The 19,410-nt window shown below is 47.2% G+C and overlaps 1 protein-coding gene across 1 annotated transcript; it reads left to right on the top strand.

The window, feature by feature from the left end:
* The first annotated feature begins 278 nt into the window (after positions 1-278).
* LOC122183630 lies at positions 279-14,458 on the top strand. Its single transcript, XM_042877838.1, has 7 exons — positions 279-315; positions 1,903-3,635; positions 8,593-8,767; positions 9,528-9,732; positions 10,144-10,766; positions 12,130-12,275; positions 13,074-14,458. The coding sequence occupies exons 2-7, from the start codon at positions 2,065-2,067 to the stop codon at positions 13,867-13,869; spliced, it is 3,516 nt and encodes a 1,171-aa protein (XP_042733772.1). The 5' UTR covers positions 279-315; positions 1,903-2,064; the 3' UTR covers positions 13,870-14,458.
* Positions 14,459-19,410: the final 4,952 nt, after the last annotated feature.

A 19,410-nucleotide genomic window follows, 5' to 3' on the forward strand; every position in this document is an offset into this window, starting at 1 on the left:
GTTTCTCTTCAGCCTTAACTGTATGGAGCTCACTTCCATGGGCAAAGACTGCTTTATTTTCAGCTCTCACTGCAGCAAGGATTGTTTTCTCTTTTGACTCAATCTGAAAGCAGAGTGCAGAAAGCACTTAACACCATCTCACAGGAGCCCCTACACAGCGACTGGCTCTCATGTCATCTCATTCTCTCTTTCTTAACAGATCATGTTATAACCTATGATCACAGAAAGTCCTGATCACGTTTCTCTGCTGTCACCTGTGGGCTCCTCCAGAGCCGTGAAGAAGGGGGAACTCCAGCCCCACCATGAGAAGACTGGGTGAGAAGTGCCTTTGACATCTTGGGGAACAGCCACACCTTAAGAGCTAGTTTTAATTTTTATTTTTAGTAGTTATGAAGGACTGTAATAATATTCTTCATTTCACAGTGATCCACGGGAGCAACTTTGTCTTCCTTCTCTGGGATGATGTTAGAGATAGTTTTATAAACAAGGGGAAAGTATGTCAGTTTGAACCACTCTCAATCAAGACATGAATTAAGTTGCTAGGGTTAGTAAGATTGACTTCCAGGCAATAAACTGCCTCAGGTGATTTAGTCTTCAGGGAGTAATGAGTCTGTACTTTCCCCGTCTGATCAAGGTGTCTGTGCTGCTCTAGTAGTTGGCAGTGCGCAGAGAATCCAGCCTCATGACAGGCAAGCAGCCTGGGATGTAGCTTATATGATCCTATCTTGCTTTAGCAGAAGGCCTCTTTCTGGGTATTCTAGCTGGTAGCTTCTTGCTTAGCTTGTTACTAGAGACTATTGCCCCACCATCCCAGCTCTATGATGCCCCTATGAATCTCAAGCTAAGCTCATATCCCCTGCTTAATCTTATTTTTCTTTATGTATGACCCTTACCCTCTCATTCCCTCTGCCTCTGGGAGGGAACGGGTGGGTCTCAAGCAGACACTGATGTCTTATGTGACTGCTGTCAAGTCCATGAAATCCAAATCCTTAAGAGAAATTAGATGTTTCTCCATTAGTTGCCCTTACCCTCTCATTCCCTTTGCCTCCGGTTGCCAATGGAGGGAATGGGTGGGTCTGATTTAGATCGCTCCTTCCATTTCCAAGGATGACTTAGATCTCAGGCTACATCCTGCTGCCTGTAACTGAAATTTTAAGTTTTCATTTTTTTGTATTGCTCATGTGATTTAATCAGTTATGTTTCCCGAGCATACGATGCTGAACACAGGACATAGGAACAATCTTGAAAACCACAATTTCTCTTTTTGAGCTGTAACTTGGGATGATCATTCAGGCCTGCTGCTGAGTGTTCCAGAGGGTACATTTGTGAGGCACCTCTATCTCTGCACTAGAAAGGCTTTGGAAAGACTTGCTTAACAGTCATTAACCTGTGAAGGGTAAATCAAGTCACCACCACTGAGCCTTCTTCTTCCACCTTGCTGCCTGGGCCTTCCTGCAAACCACACCATTATGCCATCCTTTCCCACCCCTTCCCTCTTGCTCAGCTCTCACATTTTTGTCTGCAACCCATTTGAGAAAACGAACTTGTGCTCCCTTGTAAATCTTCCACCTCCTTAGCGCTACTGTGCAAGTAAGCTAGGACTGCAACAAGCACTTCTAAGTATTCCTCACTAGAGATGAGTAGTGTTTTTGTGAGGGAGCTGCTGAGGGTAGCATAAACTTCTCCAAAATTAAAACAGGTAGTGTAAGGTCTCTGCTGGCTTGGCTAGAGGTGAAAAAAATTCCCTGCCCCAAGCCCTGCAGTTCATCACCTAGTTATGCTGCTATTTCAACCCAAGCTGTTGGTGTTCAGCTTCTGCATTCCCTAGAAGCAGGCCTGCTATTGCATCCTGCGAGCCATCACCGGGCTGCTTCAGTAACTCATCTTTCCTTCCATTCACAGGTCTTCTGCGCATGGCAACTCAACCCATGTGAGAGTCCACTTATGTGAGTACCCAGCAGCACACTTTGCTGTCTGTGGACATTGACTGCCATCTAAGAGACAACACAGCTCCCTCTTCTCCCCTTAGAAGCCACTGTATTAGAGCCTCCATGTGCATTTGCTATGACATACATCAATGTTGATGAGAGACAGGAACACTGCCGGGTGATCTTGAGCTGCCAAAATAATCAGCTCTGTGCGCAACATGGCTTAAAGGAGTTTTCAGTTAGCAGCATGCATCCACTAAAGAACTTAGACACTCATATTTTTTCTGGGGACTTCCACACTCTACACTCTCGCCACACAGGCAAGGCGCTTTTGGCCAATCCTGTGGAGAAGCGGATGTATCGGAGCGTGGAGAACCTTCACTGGGCAACAGTAGCTGACTCTGGGCTGTATTCTCACTGCCGGAGCCTGGATAACGAGATCATCTTTCGCTATAGAGGCACCCGTCAGTGGTCAGAAGGCTGTGTGGATGTGGCCCCTGTACGGAGCACGTTGGACTCCTTGAGAAATCTTTCTATCCGTCCTAAACAGACATCACAGTCAGCACAGAATGTGCTCCTCCCTCCCTATGTCAAAGTGCCTCAGTGGCTCTTCCCTTCTGCAGAGGACAGAGCCCTACGCGAGGATGCCAAAAAAGAGCTGAAGGAGAAGCTGAGGCTGCACAGCAGTAAAGTGGCAGAGCCCAGCAAGCCAGTGCGTCCACAGGCAGTCCTGACTGACCTGGCAGCACAGGAGTTTTCTGAATGCCAGATGTGCCAGCAGTACAAGAACGGTTGTGCTGTCAGCTGCTGCACAGTTTTGGTGGAACATGCTGCCCTAAGACGTGGCCTCACAGGGAGACAGAGACTCTGTGTCGCACACAGGATCATCAGTCCAGAAGACATCAAACAGGAGGCTCAGAGGAGGCTTCGGCTCCACAGGCAGAATAGCTCCCCTAGCTTGCCCTTCCAGCATGCTGAGGAAAGCCATGAGGTGGAGAAATCCAGAACAGCAGAATCCCTGGAACGACTCAGTGGGGAAATAGATGTCAAAGAAACACTGGGGCAGAGCAGGAAAAACCACTGCAAAGGGAGGCTGTACATACCCACCTTTGAGGAATTCAAGCAAATGATAAGTAAGGAGGCAAATTCATCTGCTGGCAGCAGTGAGACAGCAAAGTGCTTGAGTGAGGGGCTGCTTACAAACCAGCTCTTGGATGAGAAGAGCAATAGGAACATCTGTCCAGAAGGTTTGGGAACCAAAGCTGTGAATGAAGCTGCCATCACAGCAGAGGATGATGACGATGTGTTCCAAGAAAACCACACCTCTGCTGGGTTTTCGCAATATCCACTCACGTGGGATGGTTTCAGGCTAAGCAGCTCTGAAGTTAAGGACAGAACTGTCCAGATCTCCAGCCTGGATATATCCCCAGTCCCCATTTGCTCTAGCCCTATTCCACGATCACCTTTGCAGGCAGTAGCAATACGCAGAGCTGGGCAGGAGATCTTCAGTGGTGAGCAGCAGAAAGGAGAGACAAGACAATTAAATGATGTCCTCCACCTTGCAGGGCAGTCACTGGCTTCTGAAGCCCAGTCCTCTTGCTGTCCATCGCTGCTGTTAGAAGGCGCAGACTTGTCAAGCTATGGAGCTAAGCTACAAAAAATGAAGGATGAATTCATAGGTTCAGCCCTGGAACTTATTAAGAAAAGGTAACATGCTCTGTGGTGTCACCTGAAAGTAGTTCCTTTGTTAGCTATCTGGTCTCTCTCCTGATATGTGCATTTAACTCCTGTAGCATAAATATGCTGTTGACAAAGACTTTTGTCTTGAGGTCTCTGCAGTGTGTTGATGCATCTTTAAGCCACTGAGCTTAAAATCCATCTTTGTTTGGGGGTAAGAATAAAAAAGAATTCATTTTGTGCACCTTAGTCCCTTAATCCTGTCCAGGCAGTTATTAGTAGTTTTGGTGCTCAATTTCCCACTCATTTTATTTCTGTAGTAAATCATTGACGGGCCTTTTTTTTTTTTTTTTTCCCTTCCCTGAAATATTTGTTAAAAGTATAAAACAACAGAGAGAGGAAAAAAACATTCACACAATCCCTTTGGAAAAAAAGATATAAAGTCTGTCCTGTCATTGCAGAACATTAATTCAGGTAGTGTGATGTGCAACAAAAAGGGCTTTCACTTACTGTCTTTGTGTAGTGAACTGGCAAACAACTGAGAGTAGGATGACTTCTGTGAGTCTTTTACAACCCTCCAGAGATCAGCAGAGCCAGCAAGTGAAAGTACCTACTGTCCCTCTGCCAACACCAGCACTGTGAGCAAAATAATTGTGTAAAACCTTCCTCCTTCTCAGTTTATTCCTCTCTCTGGGTAAGATGCTCACAAGAACTGCTTTCTCTGTCCTGGTTTTGGATGCTGCAATCCTGCTACCTTCCTTCCTCCCAGAGAAATGGAAATTTTCCCGTGCAGGCAAGTGGCACAGCAGGAATCAGCAAAGTTCTGGAAGTTAGGAACACCAGGCAATGTCACTGTGAGCGCAGGCTGGTGGGAAGAGAAGGAGTGCTGGTGGAGTGGCTTGTTTCATAAGTCTGGCTTCTGGACTGGCTTTGCCAAGAATTACATTTGACTGGCTTCCTGGCTGCTTCCAGCATCTGCAGACACAGTGTTGAAATGCCTGGGCATCAGCCTTGAACACTGGCTTCGTATCTGTGGAATGCTAGAGCTCTGAGACTGGACTCTTCAGTATTAGAGATGACGGTGACTTCTGCGCAGGAATGAGAGTCATCTGAAATAGCCTCTATGGAGCTGTAGCTGCTCCTGTAAACAGAACCAAGAGTGATGAGCAGAGATACTTTGGCAACTCTGTAATCCAAAGCTTCCTTCAGCTGTCCAGCTTAGCCTTTGTGCTGGAGTATGAAAGCCTGATGAGGAAATAGACCAAAAAAAGCTGTGGTGTGCAACCATTTTCATTGAGTAGGCTATTTTTATCTTCGATGTGAAATGAAATACACAGAACGGCACAAGCTATGAGTAACAGCATAAGAACAGCTGTCTGGGCAGATCAAAGGTTGACTAAGTATCCAGAGCCTCAGGTGCATGCATAGCAAGGTATACAGGAACTGGGTAGTGCACGTGGCCTCTCTGCTTCCAAATACTTTCTGCTCAGGGCTCTTATGATTTCAGTGCAGTTTCTGTGCTTTTAATATCCTGGTAGCCTTTGTCTCTGTGAATGTATTCGGTCTCCCTAGTTGGGTTTGTTAAAATACATGATATGATTTTGTAATCACCAGAATGGGAATTCATCTGAAAATGTGAATGGCAGTATTAGAAAGATTGTTTCATATCAGTGAACAACTCTGGCCTGTTCATTTTAGATAGTAACAACAGTTAGTGGTAAAGGCTGTTATTTGTTCAGGATAGCAGGAGGGAACTCATCTGTTGGCATTGCCAAGGTAGTGTTTAGTGGGAAACACTAGTTTCCTTTGGCTGGAAAAGTCTCCATTTTCCATCATTTTTACCTGAGACTTAAAGAGCTGAATATTCGTTTATAACCTAAGCTGATTCTCACTGCAGAGGTAGGAGACTTCTTGTCCTTTGTGTCCTATATTGTGATGATTGGGCTACATTTTTTCCTAAGTCTTACATGAAAGATGCTGAAAGCTGGGGATTTGGTCCCATTTTCAGATATAGGGCTCAGCAAGCCTTTGACATAGATGTTGTGATGGAACGTTACAGAATAAGACAGCTGAAATTCTTTTCTCTTTCTAATGGTTTTGTGTAAGTGCTACAGTTTTGCAGATCAGCTTTGTCTGGTAAGTGTCTGGTAAGTAAGTTCCTGTTAATTTATACATTTTTGTTAAAGACTCATTTAATTGGCTGAATGTTTTAGCAGAGAATGTTTGATTTTCAACTTAGGAATTGTAGCAGCTTTCATCCTTTCCTGGGTCACTGGATGCCTTTGACTTAGGTTGTAGTCCTAGATGGGAGGAGGTGTTGAGATCTAGGCAGAAATTCTGTAGGCATTTCTATAGATTGTCCACTTTCTGAACCTTGGAATAAGGATGTGCAAAAAGGAAACATGCCAGAGAGCCCAGAGGGTTCAGTACAACGTGTATACAACTATTCTTATGCTATTGCAAGGGACAGGAGGCAAAAAAGTTTCAGAATGCCAATTTCAGAGCCCTGGCAGCTAGATCCTCATGAGCCACTCCGTTGTGCTTACAGCCATTGGTTAGCTGCACCTGGCTGAGCTCCCTCCCTCTCTTAGGAGGGCAGAACACAAGGAAGAAACAGTACACAGGGAGCATGGTAAGGTGTTGGGAGAACATCGTGAAAGGAGGAAAAAATGAGAAGATGAATAATCCCAGAGGTGTAAAAGAAAGGATTCTCTAAACTCAGTTTACACCACTGTCTAAGTGATGTGAGTGGTGTGAAAAAGCAGCATGCTCAGCTCAGTCTTACGGCGTGAATCAGCAGAGATTATTGCAGTCTGTAAAGAGGAAAGCTGGCAGCAGTGATGGTCCAGCTGGGGAGGTACAGCTGCAGGAGGAAACATACAGGGAAGGGACAGGAAGGCTGAGAGCAGGGATAGGAAAGAACCAACATCTAGCTTGGGCTGCAGCTCACCAAACTGCTGTAAAAATTACCAAGGAAAGCTCTTCTTCCTGAGAGCGCAGTGTATATGGTTGAAGGTGTCATGATCAAGAGAAGATAATATTCCAGTTTTGCTACTAAGCTTGGATACACCCCGTTGCCTCTGTGTGCCTCAGCCTACTCTTTTCCTTTTGTATATATAGCTATTCTGAGCAGGAACAAGTTTTGGAAACTTGTTTTTTGGCTGTGGCAGATCCTCATCAAGAGTTTCTTATGCCCCCAACCTCTGACATCCCTCCTTCAGGTGTGCCCTGCTCAGCTCTTGGTATTTTACCCAAATCAGTGAAATATCATCGAGATGGGAATATGAGGTAGGATATATTTCAAACGCAGGTGGTTTCAAAGAATTATTCTAGAATCCAGATCATGGCCACATACAGTGCTGAAGGAGTGATACTGCCACATGGCTGGGGACAGGAGAGAGGAAAGAGACAGGACCAGGCCAGTACCAGGGGACCACAGCACTACTGTGTGCCTGTAGTGTTCTAACACAGATACACAGACTGCTCCAGGGCAGTGTGGGTTTTGGCCTCTCCTTCCTACAGGCCAGGAAGGCCGAAATGGCACTTCCAAATCCACAGAGCAGGGCATTAGCGCAGCAAAAGCAAAAGCCAGGAGTCTGCTGTTACACTGTGCCACTGCTGCACACCCACAGCTCAACTCTTTTTAATTTGGTAAATCTGGTGGTGTCAGCTGGGAGCTGGAAGCACTGATGGAGGAAGATGAACAAGCATCAACTGCAAAGTTGCAGGCCAACTTTTTTGGCTTGACAACAAGAGCCAGTTTGTGTTCTGGGAGATTTGTTCCCTCTTCAGTGATTTCAGTATTGGCTGATGGTTTGTTGTCAGAGCCAACTGTCATTCATCGTAAAGAAAATGCCCATCTGTCTCATGTGTTTGCTTGTAGCTGGCAATGTTGGAATTGTGCATTAGCAGTATGACCTACCAGCATCAGTTCACAAGTGAAGCATTTAAAAAGAAGCAGATTTTATCATAGAAGATGTTTGTTAAGCATAAAGTACGTTCATAACCTTAAATATTTCCAGACACTGGCTTCCACTATGCACAAACATCCATATTCTGTCCTGACAACCCTTCTTAACAGAATCCAAGCCCTAAGTAACCCCAAAATGAAAAAAAAAAAAAAAAATTATTCCAAGCAGGCTTCATTATGCATGCAAGAAAAGTGTCTTAGAGCCTGTTAAAAAAAAAAAAGGTTACAGATTGTGTCACAAACTGCAGCCTGTCAACTACTGTGTCAAGTCAGTGGTTTTGCACCAGGCTATGTCTGTATGGAGGGGTGTTATCTACAGGGAGAGGAGCGTGGGGTTGGAACAGGCTGCCTGTATCAGCCAGGCCAGGCCCTTGTTACCAGCAGACAGCTGTGACTAAGAGCACCCCAGAATTGCCAAGTGAGACTCGCAGGCTGCAGGTTATTTCAGGGCTCTTCAGTGCACCGAAGGTGCTGATCACGAGCTCCCTGAAAGCAGAGGGAATCTTTCCAGTGGTTTCTGTGAGTTTGGGATCATATGAGATGAAGAACAGAGGGAGAGCTCCTTTAATCCTTTAATCTCTTCAAAGTATTGCGACTTCTTGCAGTTGATTTTCTTCCACGTGAGCACTACAGCTTCTCTGTTGACAGCATCTTTTTAAATAGCTGGAAAAATGGATATAGCGTACTTAGAAGGAGGTTTTTCTGGTCCCAGTGGGTAAACCTCATGCTTTATGAACACAAAATAGTGCTGTGAACACCTGAGACTTGATATCCCAGGCTGATGCTGGTATGAGTGCAATTACCCATTTGCACTGCTATAACAGAGCTGTATTTAGAGCCCCTGAAACACAGACACAGAAATCTATGCCAACAAGACTAGATTCCTGCCTGAACTTTCCATGAACTGTTGTGGCTGGGCTGATCAGACTGTGGCTTTCTGCTCAGTCTCATCTGGGTCAGGAATGGCAGGTAAGTTGCAGACGTGATGTTCATCAGAATTTGCTTCTTTCCCTGCAGCTGCAATGCTGAGACTGCTGCCAAATCCCCCTCTGAGGGACAGTGTGATCTGAAGGAAAACGATCGCCCACCTCCAGAGGACAGCCAGCAAGCCTCAGCAATGTCCATGGCAACAGAGAGCTGGGAGGATAAGACAAGCAATGAGAAATCGAGTGATACTCAACCTGCAGGGAATGTAAGGCAGAGGAATTCACCTCTCATTTTGTATGTTTGTTTTGGACTTTTTCTTGTCAGAAGTGCTGAAAGATCTCTTTGTTGCAGAAGCTGGGCAGCTTGGCATCTGAGATCACATCAACTCCCATGATCGATTTATCAGAAGGACTTCTAGTGCCTATTTTATTACACTTAAGGAAATGGGAGCCAGCTGTATGCCCTTGCCTATCTGCCTCTGAAGGGAGCTCAGCAATAATCCCCCTGTGGCTTTCACCATGCCGCCACCCCTTCATTGCTGCACTGCCCGGGAGATCAGCCAGGTCCTTCTCTTGTCCCCATTTGTCAATCCATTAATGTAGGTGAGGCTTAAAGGCCTGGGCCAGCAGCTCTGAAATATTCACAGATCAGAGGGAAGCAAAGTTAGATCCCTGGAGGACTGGTGCAGTTGCCACTTTTAGAGCCTTAGCCAGGGCTATGTTGTTCACTTCTCCATGCTTATTCGACAGCTGTGGCCCAGCCACCACTGAGCCACTGTACTGACAGCTACAGAGCCACAGGGGAGAGGAGTTCTTGCTGTTGGAACCAAGCAAGACAGAGGGACCTGGGTTTTGTGATTATACAATCACAGAACATCCCAAACTGATTGTGTTGAAGAGCTGCATTTCAAACCACACTGCTAATGAATTGCCTTTTTCCTCCTTTGGCATCTGAAATCCAGTGGCTGCAAACCAGGCATTGCTTTGACCGCTGCCTTGCTCCAACCCCGCTTGCCTTTCTTGCAGACCTCCAGTCCCAGCTGCCGCCGATCCAGCTCTGACATCGTCCATGAGAGCACGGATGGTGCCAAGGCCCAGAGGGAGTGCAGGCTGCGGCCGCATTTCAGTGACCCCATGCCAACAGACTCAGTGAAGAGGAAGCAGCTGGAGCTGAAGATTGCAGCGGCAGCACGGCAGCATGCACAGAAACGCCGGCAGGAGCGAGACTACGGTACGCACAGTCTGCACTCTGTGGTGGGCCAGATGCTCAGACCTGCTATTCTAGTGTAAATACGGTGCAACTCTACTGACCTGGGGGAGGGAAGCATTCCAGATTTAACCTTCATATGCAAGAAATCAGGATCTATCCTGCTGTGTCTCTGTCCCTGTCTGGCAGATGGCACGGGAGAGAGAGGCCAAACAAGTTCACAGGTAGAGGCAGTGCAGGGAAGACAGGCTTCACCTGGGAGCCAATTACTTCTGATCCCCACTCCCTAACTTTCCAGCAGCACAACAGGAGGGTAGACAGCCAACAGCCCTGTTTTCATCAGATCTCCCCACCAGGGTGGCTGTGCCAATTTGAGTTCCCCAGGTGAGCTCTGTTCAGCTGACAGTGCCTGTAATGATTTGTGTCTGTTCTCAGGTCCAGTGGTAGCAAAAGCCAACCTTGGTCATGGCAGCAGCTTTGACGAGACTCGCCGTGCCCCACGTGGCTCCTTCCGTTCCAGACATCACTGGAGCAACATCAGCAGCCTAAGCACCGACAGTGGCATCGTGGGTGTGAACGATGTCCGTGATGACCTGGATCCCAGTGAGGCCACCCGGACCAAGTCTGCAGAGGTGGAGAGGGCAGACAGTGGCATTAGCCAGATGTCAGCCAGGAAGTGGAGGAACAGGGCATCCGAAACACTGAGCTCCCTGCAGGCCTGGGAAGCCCACCGGCCCTGTACCGACTGTGGAGAAAGGGACCTCCCAGTAGAGACAGATATGCAGAACTGCAATCAGAGGCGGGCTGACCTCTGTGAGAAGTGCCGCAAGCGCAGGACGGAGCGCAAGGAATCTGTGCTGGAGTTCGTCAACACGGAGGCCAGCTATGGGGAGGACCTGCGCATCATCAAAGAGGAGTTCTATCTCCCCATGCAGGCAGCTGGGCTGCTGAGTCAGGAGCAGCTCCTTGGCATCTTCAGCAATATTCAGGAGCTCATTGATCTCAATGAAAGCTTCCTGGAAATACTTCAGGAAGAGATCGATCAGGCCTTTGATCAGGTATGATGCCTGTGTGCTGCACTGGGCAGACAGGAATAGGTTTTGTGTTAGAGAGGCAGCACAGCTGGAGTAGGGGGATTGGGAGGTAGGATCATGGGTTCTGGTCATCTCCCTAGTCCGTTGCTCCCTCAATTGTAAACCAGTGATTGCAGTAGATCTCTGCCAAATCACAGCTGCTGGCCTCACTGCTGTGGTAATCATAGAATCATAGAATGGCCTGGGTTGAAAAGGACCACAATGATCATCGAGTTTCAACCCCCTGCTATGTGCAGGGTTGCCAACTACCAGACCGGGCTGCCCAGCAGATCATCAGCCATTTATCCCATTAAGGACCTAATTGCCCCTTTACTATAGTTAGCTTTAAGCCAGATAGCTTGAACAGCTTCACACCATCCTTTCTTTGAGGAACCAAGCCCCACTCATTGCTTTGTCAGTTTCACCAGGACATTTGTTCTCTAGGAAACACATCCTTCTTCTCCCTCTCTGAAACATCAAACTGAGCGAGGTGTCTCAGAAACTGACAGCCTCTCTCACGCACCTGGCACACTGAAGTCAGATATGCACTGCGGTTGTCCTCTGTGCATAATTTCTCGAGACAATGGCTTCTACAGAGCTGTGGATTTCCCTGTTTCTCCTCCATGTTGCCCTTTGCAGTCAGAGCTCAGTACTGCATCAAAAAGCTGCCAGCAGAGAATTGCTCCCTCTCTTGCTGCTGAAATGAGTAGTAATTGCAGAGCATATCGGCATGCACCTAGACAAAGATAAAAGCATGTGGCACAAGATGCTTATATTTCTGATTAGTCTGGAAATCAAAGAGCAATTTACTATGAAATTTATTTTTCAATTAAGCATCAAAGTAGCCAGTAGGAGTGCAACTGATGGAGATCCTGCTTCCCAGCCAGCCCAGCTGCTCAGAACAAATGTGGAAGTTGCTAACGGCCATGTCTGTTCCCTGAGTTACATGCCTCCCTGCCCATTTGAGCCTAAACTTTGTCTGTTAATTTATGCACTGCTGCATTAGTCTTATGGCAGACCTGCCAGCAAGAAGGCCCCTTAAAGCCCTCCTGACTAGAAGGCTGACTCTGGCCTTTAGGCCCTGGTCTGTTGAGCTGGCTGAGCCCACAAAGGCAGAGAAGACATTTCTTTACATGTAGAAGAGCAAGCAGTTAGAGCAGATTCCCTTCACCTCCCCATGTGCCACTTGCTCTCCGACATGCAGGGACTGCCTTTCCTCCAACAGGGTGAGCCCAGTTGTTTGCTCACCAGATCCTACAGCAGGTTTGTAGTGATAGGACTGAATGCAGGCTCTGTGCTTGTGCTTCTCCTGAGCTAACCCAGCAGGGGCTGTATTGCATGCTTGCAGGGGGACGATGACCTGATGACCGTGTGCATCGGCGAAATATTTCTAGAGTTCGTCAACATGTTGCCAGCCTTTCAGACCTACTGTCTTCAGCAGTCCTCCTCTGTGAACATGCTCAATGCTCTGGAAAAGGAGAAAGAGTTGCTCAGGTGAGAAGAGGGCACCAGGCTGAGGGCAAAGCCTTTGTCAGCTCAACTACATCAGAGTTTTGATGCTAATGTTCGTTTGGGATAAACTGCAATGTCTTGGGGTGAGGAGCTTACTTTATGCTTCAGAATATGTTCAGTCCTCAGTAGGCACAGTGAAGCAGCCTGTTGGTGTCCGTCTGTGTATGGTATTTTGTGGTACCAGTGTTTGCCCACTGACCACAGAGCTTAGCTTTCGCTAACCAACACCCAGCTAAGAACATTCTCAGTCCCTGCACCAGAGCACCAGTGGTTTGGATTTCCACTGGGAAAAATCACTGAGTGAAGTATGCATGACTTGAATGTTTCCCATTTCTAGCCCCAGCCTGTGGGGTGAGTCATTTCTCTGTGTCCACTGCAACAGCTATAAAATGATGACAGTACCAAATTCTTGTTTAGAGAGCTTTGCAATCGAATGATGAAAGAACCTACAAATTTATGTAACCTGATATAAGCTGATGTATCTGCCTTGGGCCAATGTCAGTGTGTACCAGAGAAAGATCACACCCTCACTGTTTTACAGTGATTAACAGATGACTGCTAAGATATTACATTCTAGCATACCAGGCCTCTTGTCGTAGTTCTGCAGCTGAGCGTGGCTGCAGACATTTTTAATTTTTGAAAAGACAGAACTCACAAGGCTGCTAAAACCAGAGCAGCACTCAGCAGCTGTCAGCATCTCGCTGCTCCTTTGCATTTCGGATTGCAGCATCTGCTGACAAAACAGCCACCATTTCATTCCTTTTTCTTAAATCCCTGCAGAATATTCCTCAACGTGTCCCAGAATGACAACACAGCACTGCGGCGGATGAACTTGAGGTCCTTTCTGATGGCCCCCTTGCAAAGGGTCACAAAGTACCCACTGCTGCTCAGCAGAATCATCAAGGCCACCACTGAGTACCACCCAGATCACGGCAGCCTGCGGGAGGCCAAGAGCCGCATCGAGTCCCACCTGGAGCACATCAACATGAAAACCAAGCAGGAAGGAAACACGTGGACCCTCCGCTCCTTTCGCCAAGACAGCAAGAAGAAGAGGGAAGTCATCAACATTGAAATGAGGGAAACTGCCCTCAAAACTGTGGGATGGCTGCGGGAGGAAACACGATTTGTCATGGAGGGGTCTCTGCAGCTGGCTCAGCCCCCTGACGGCCAGTGGGTAAAGAAAGGCAGCAAGACCCTGAAGTTTCAGAACATGCAGGTTCTCCTCCTGGTGAATATGAAACGTGTGTCTGAGTCCAGCCTGGAGTCAGCTGAGCCCGGGCCTGTGAAGGATGCCGTGCTGGTACTCATCAGGGACAAAAATAATGGGAAGTTCCATTTGCTCAGGGAGCCCTTGAGGCTGAGTAATTGCATTGTCTCCACTGATCCTGACTGTGACGACACTTTTGAACTCATTGAAATCAGGAGGGAGGCGTTTGTGTTCCGGGACAGCGACCGGGCACGGACTCACCACTGGTTCCGGCAGATCCGGCGGTACTCGCGGGAGTTGGGCTCCTGGAAGAAGCGTCGGAACGCGCTGCCCAACATCATGATCAGCACGCCTCACACCAGGCCCTGAGACCAGTGTGGGCAGCACGCAGTGACACTGGGCTTGGCCAGAGCCACATGCGAGGACCCTTGAGAGCCTGGGTGGCTTGAATTTGCTCTGCTTCATGGACAACATGGAAAGGAGTCTGATGCATGAGCTACTAACTGAGCGGCGCCGGAACTGAGGTTACAGCCTGATCCCGGTCTCCAGCCTCAGGACTCAGAGCCTGTTTGTGGCTGATGTACATACACAGAGGGGCCTGCTGAGGAGCAGACCTCTGGAGGAAAATAATGAGTTTAACTTGTTAATATTGCACTGTGGGAGAATGACGTATGATGCTTGCATTTGCATGAATTCTGTTGAAAGCCAGTCTTGATAATATGAGAGAGGTTTCTACCATTGACTATATTTCATTATAGGTAAAGTCAGGGTCAACATTCGGTGCAGTATTATGCAGAAGAGGAGGAAAGTCGGAGAAAATATTTTCCACTGCTACTCCTGAGGACTGTATTTCATTTTTCAATTGTATCTTCAGTCACAGTACTTGTTTTAAAAGGTCTTTCATATTTAATCCAAGTCAAGTAGGAGTCAATTTACTCTGATCCAGCTGCATGCACACAGCACACGAAAAAGGTCAGATGATAAAAGGGGTTCTTGCTCTCTCCCGTGTGCACCCCAAATACATGTAAAGAGCGTTGGAAGAGCAGTTATCCCCCCAATGGAAGTCTGTATTTAATGGACTCAGAGACTGAGACATTTACAGTGCATCTCAAGTATTTCAGAACTGTATGTAAATATGGCTCTGCTACCACTAATAGTGAACTTAAAATGCAATTATTTAAATGATGTAATCTAGTGTATTTCAAAATTTAACTGAAAGGAACACTTTACATCGTCCTGTAGAGAAAACATAAAAGGTTTTAATAATTAATTATGTTTCAATGACTTTAGGTGGGTATTTTTAAAAAGAAATATTTGGGTTTTCTGGAGTAGACATTTCATTTGATGTGAGTGGCATTTGAGTGAATGATTGCCTGTGTCTCCTGAACAGAGCTCAGAGGTAGTCCTAATGAAACTGGGAGAACAGTGCAGCCCTGCTGCCCTAAGAAACGATAACTGGCATAAAACGTTATGCCTGGGCAGGTCAGGCCCCAGTACGTGAGAAATGAGAGCTGAAACTGGGACCACAAAGCTCCCCTGTAAGGTCCAGCCTCTCTCAGTTCCTCGGCAGAGAAATTACTTGAAGAGGAACAATGGTAAAAGGCAAAAAGGCCCTAACCTTTTCAGCCTGACATTACCACTGACTGTGGCCCTACGATTACACCATCAGCAAAATGTCACGCTGTGACTAACACGACAAAGGCCATGTTACAGCCCGAGAGGATACATTAAAGGAGCTTGAATTTTGGTTGGTGAATCTCAGAGAACAGTCCTTAAACGTTCATTCAGATCCCCAGGGTAAGGACAAAGCCAGTCAGCATTATTCGCCATCAACACGATACTTCATATTTGTGCATCTCTCCAGAGATCAGCATCAGCTAGCCCACAGACAAAGGCAGACAGGGCTGTCTGTGCAAGGGTGGGTAGGCTCTGACCCTGTAAGGTCCCCACTGACCCAACCCTTAAGTAGGCCTCCACAGTGTATCCAGGTTTGTCTCTCCTCTGCAGCTGCTGGGGCTCCTTGTTCTGCTCTGGGTGCTGAAAAAGACACCAGCAGTGAAACATGCTTGCTGGCTGCATTTTTTCTTTAGCGCTTTGTTTTGTCCATGAGAAAATAGGAGTATTTGCATCCTCTGGAGACACTGCAAACATGTATCCAAGATGAGGGTGGCAGCAGGCTGCAGTGAGCCATAGCTGGCAAAATGCCTGTCAGGGCAGCCGCACAAGTGAGCTGGCATTCCCTCCAGCTATTTCTAGCTGTTAGACAACAAATTGTTTGTTCCCCAAAACATGCACTGAGCAGCCAGTGAATAGCATGAGGCATTTATTTTAATTTGTTGTTTGTTTTTCAAATAAATTGACACAGAAGCAGAGCAGCTGCTGGATGAAGACTTCTGCGATGCTCTCATGACAGATCCTCGTCGAACCGCCTTTGAGCCTCATTCTCATACCATGCAAAAAACAACAGCTTGTTGTGCCTTCATTCTCTCTTCCACGATCAGAGCAACGCAGCGTCCTTCTCTTCATTACCTCCCGTGGCAGTTGTGTTAAGAGAAGACATAAGGGCAGTAAGCGTAATAATTATCCAAATGGCAAGTGGCTTTCACAGCCACAGAGAGCTGCTGCTGTGTCCTGAGATGCCAATTAGTTTCCAGTGTTTTTCCAGTTCACTCCAATTCACACTCAAAACCAGAGGTGAACTGTTGGTGCAGTCATGTATTTAAATCAAGCTATCGCTGGTCCCCTTGGCTGCTCCAAAAGATTAGGGAACAGTAAGTAAATGGAAAAGGTCTAACTTTCACTATCAATGTTGCATCTGGATGATCATTCTGTTTTTCAGGTTCTGGGTTCTTCTAAGTATGATAGGAAATAGGCAGTGTTTGCAGCAGCCTGCCTGGCTATTTCCTCTGCACCAGGCACACTCCCCAAAGAAAGCCCATAAATAATTGCCCTGTGTTGTTACAAACAGAACTTGTACTTGGTGCTGGAGCCCTGTCCTAAAACAAGGGAACAGTACAAGCTCTTGGGTCTGGGACATCTGCTACGGTTAGGGACAGACTGATTGTGGAACATGCCCCACTAGACAGCTGTGTTTTGAATGTTATCTTTTACGTATCCAGTGTGTGCTCAGCTGCTTGCCTGCTTTTAAATTACAGGTGTTGAAGGGAGCACAGCACTGAGCGGTCTCTTCAGCCATGCGAACACTCTTGCTGTGGGGTGAGCCTGCACAGGAAGGGTGAGCAGTGCCAGCACATTAACAAGGCAGTAAGTTTCCATAATCCTCAAGTACCTTTCTGAACCTGGATGGTCTTTCTCCTGGGAAGCTGCAGGTCTTTCAGTATCACATGCACACATCTTCCTGGGCAGCCCTAGAGATTAGCCGTGGGGTGTTTTTCCATTAACCTGACAACATGCTGTCATAACACATGGTACTTGGGAGCAGGCTACAAGCCAAGGAAGTCATTATTTGTTCCAAACTGGCCTCCTTAAGGCTGTACAATACTTTTATGCCTCTCAGAATTCATGACTGACAAAACTAAGATTACTTTTCAAGACTCCTTCCAACTGATCTCGTTGGTGTAAGGAGGACACAAGGGAGAGAGATCCTTCTGGGATAAAGGGGAAAAAAAAGAAGAAAGTTAGATTACTCCCTTAATTCATCACAACTCATAAAGAACCATTAGCAGGAATTTAGTATGAATCTTACTTGTAACGTATCAGGAAAAAAAAGGGGGGGAAGAAATTGTCAGTCTGTATCATCATTTGAGATCAAAAGGCGCCCAGAAAGACAGTGCTTGATTAAGATTTCCCCATGAGATCAGGACCCAAAGAAGGAGAGAAAATCCACTTCAGGAGTAAGCATGCTGGTGGGAAAGCCTGGGGAAAAAAGAACAACAAACCTGAGGAGAAAAGAGTAACAGCTTTAGAAAGCAGAGACTTCTGCTTTAGAGAAAGATCTGTCTTTTAGGCTGCAGGAACTGGTGAACCTCATTCTGTCCCCAGCATCCTCAGGGGGACAAGGATTCACATCTTCTGGCATCATGTCACAGATACCTTTTCAAGGTTTATGGACAAAGCATCTTTTTGGGATGTCAGTTTTGCTTCCTCTTAGTACATGTGCTGAGGATCTTACATTTTCCCCAACAGAAGCAGTTTGGACGTTTGTATACCCATAGTGTGAATGTGCAGCTGAACCAACGTTCAGACGAGAGCATGCTCCCCCTTCTTTCAAGCAAGGGCTTGTTTGGGACAGCCACTGTCAGGCAGGGCAGTGCCCCAGCGATGGCTGCCAGGAGCAAGCCAGAAGTGGCAGTGAACAAAGGAAGAAAAACCTGCCTGGAAATACGTATCTTCAGTAATTTACGCCTGGCCCACAGCAAGCGTACAGGAGATGCTGTGCCGTAAAGGACTGTTCCTTTCAGAGTCAGACAGTGACACCCCTTGAGCTGAACAGGCAGCCAGCTCTCTGGACAGCCTCTACATTTGTACAGAGCTGCACCACATGACCGAACAGCAGACAGCAGACAGTCCTTTGATGAGGGAGGATGGGCTGCTGATGAGCAGCCAAGGTCAGTAGCAGAGCCAGGAATCATCCATGTTTACTTTCTGCTCTTGTTAATTGCCTTGGTGTGTAATGACTTTACTGGCTGAAAAAGGGGAGTGAGGTTCTACAGCACTGAAGGCACTGCTTTGCAGTAAAGGAAGGCATGTTGTTTGCCCATAGAGAAAATCCTCAGCAGTTCCTAACCACTGGAAGCAGTTAATGACTGCAAGAACATCAGGCAACTTAGCAGATAGCACTGCAGTTCAGCAAACACTTAAATCAGGCACCACAGGGTGGTGGATGGAGGAAGGAGCCTCCCCCTGTGTGCTGGCACATGGTGTGCAGCGCTGTGCAGTGAACCGGCCTTGGAGCAAGCACCTCTGAAAAGGATTGTTTCAGCTAGAGCGGTTCCTTAATCCAGTCCATTGCACAAAGACGTGTGCTGGCACCAGAAAAGGGCAGTCTGGAGGTGATGATGTGCCCTTCAACGACTGCCAGCTCAAAGAGGGTGCTGGGCTCAGGCTACAGTTTATCAATTCCAGCAGACAGAGCTGGTTAAACAACCACCCTGAAGTCTCCGCTGCATCCTGTGCTATGGCACTGCTCACCCCTATTTCCTGAATGGTTTCAGGTCAGTACTTTCATTGATCTGCAGGGATTGAACAGGCAGTGCTATTAACAAATAACAGTTAATCAACTGTTTGAGTGCCCTTTTTACTGAAGCAAAGAAGCAGCAGAGAAATGACGTCAAGATGGAGGAAAAAAACTGTAAGCAAACACAAAGACAATCCAAGAGAACGCTCGCTGGAACACATTTCAGGCCAAAGTGGTTCAGAGAACAGCTGTGCTGGCTGTTGAGTCAGACTCTCTGGTGCTCCTGCACTGACTCACTGCCTCCCCTCCCAGCCCGCACACGCTGCAGTGTGTTCAGTACCAAGGAGGAGTTGGTTCAGAGTTCTGTTATGAGCCATCAAGCTTCTGCAGTCTTCAGAGCTCTGCCTCTCCTTGGCGTTCCTGCTCAGGAACATGATTTAGCAGAGGGTTGTGAGAGTTAGGGTTGTATGGTTAGGCTGTGGTTGGACTCGATGATCTTTAAGGTCTTTTCCAACATGAGTGATTCTGTGATTCCTCACTGACTCACCTACTCCATTACTGCTGGGAAAGGGGAGGGTCAGAGAGGAGAGACCTCAAACTCCATTCTGAGTCTTCCCTTCTTCCCTCTGCTCCCGGCTGTGGGACATAAGTACAGCTTATTTAGCACCAGCATTAAATGCAGATTCACCATCCAGGCCAGGAGATCCTACGAGTTATCTGTCCAGAGGAAGCTGCAGAAAGATGCGTGTACCCATCTTTTCCTGCTGCTGCTT

This window comes from Lagopus leucura, unplaced genomic scaffold (assembly GCF_019238085.1).
Source record: "Lagopus leucura isolate 7727_CA_CO unplaced genomic scaffold, USGS_WTPT01 Super-Scaffold_100019, whole genome shotgun sequence".
Taxonomy (NCBI): domain Eukaryota; kingdom Metazoa; phylum Chordata; class Aves; order Galliformes; family Phasianidae; genus Lagopus; species Lagopus leucura.

Bases quoted from the DNA above. Each gene is read 5' to 3' on its own strand.
- LOC122183630 (XM_042877838.1), top strand. From the start codon at position 2,065: ATGACATACATCAATGTTGATGAGAGACAGGAACACTGCCGGGTGATC. The intron at 3,636-8,592 runs GTAACATGCTCT...CTTTCCCTGCAG, and splicing joins CTGGAACTTATTAAGAAAAG to CTGCAATGCTGAGACTGCTG. The intron at 8,768-9,527 runs GTAAGGCAGAGG...CCTTTCTTGCAG, and splicing joins ATACTCAACCTGCAGGGAAT to ACCTCCAGTCCCAGCTGCCG.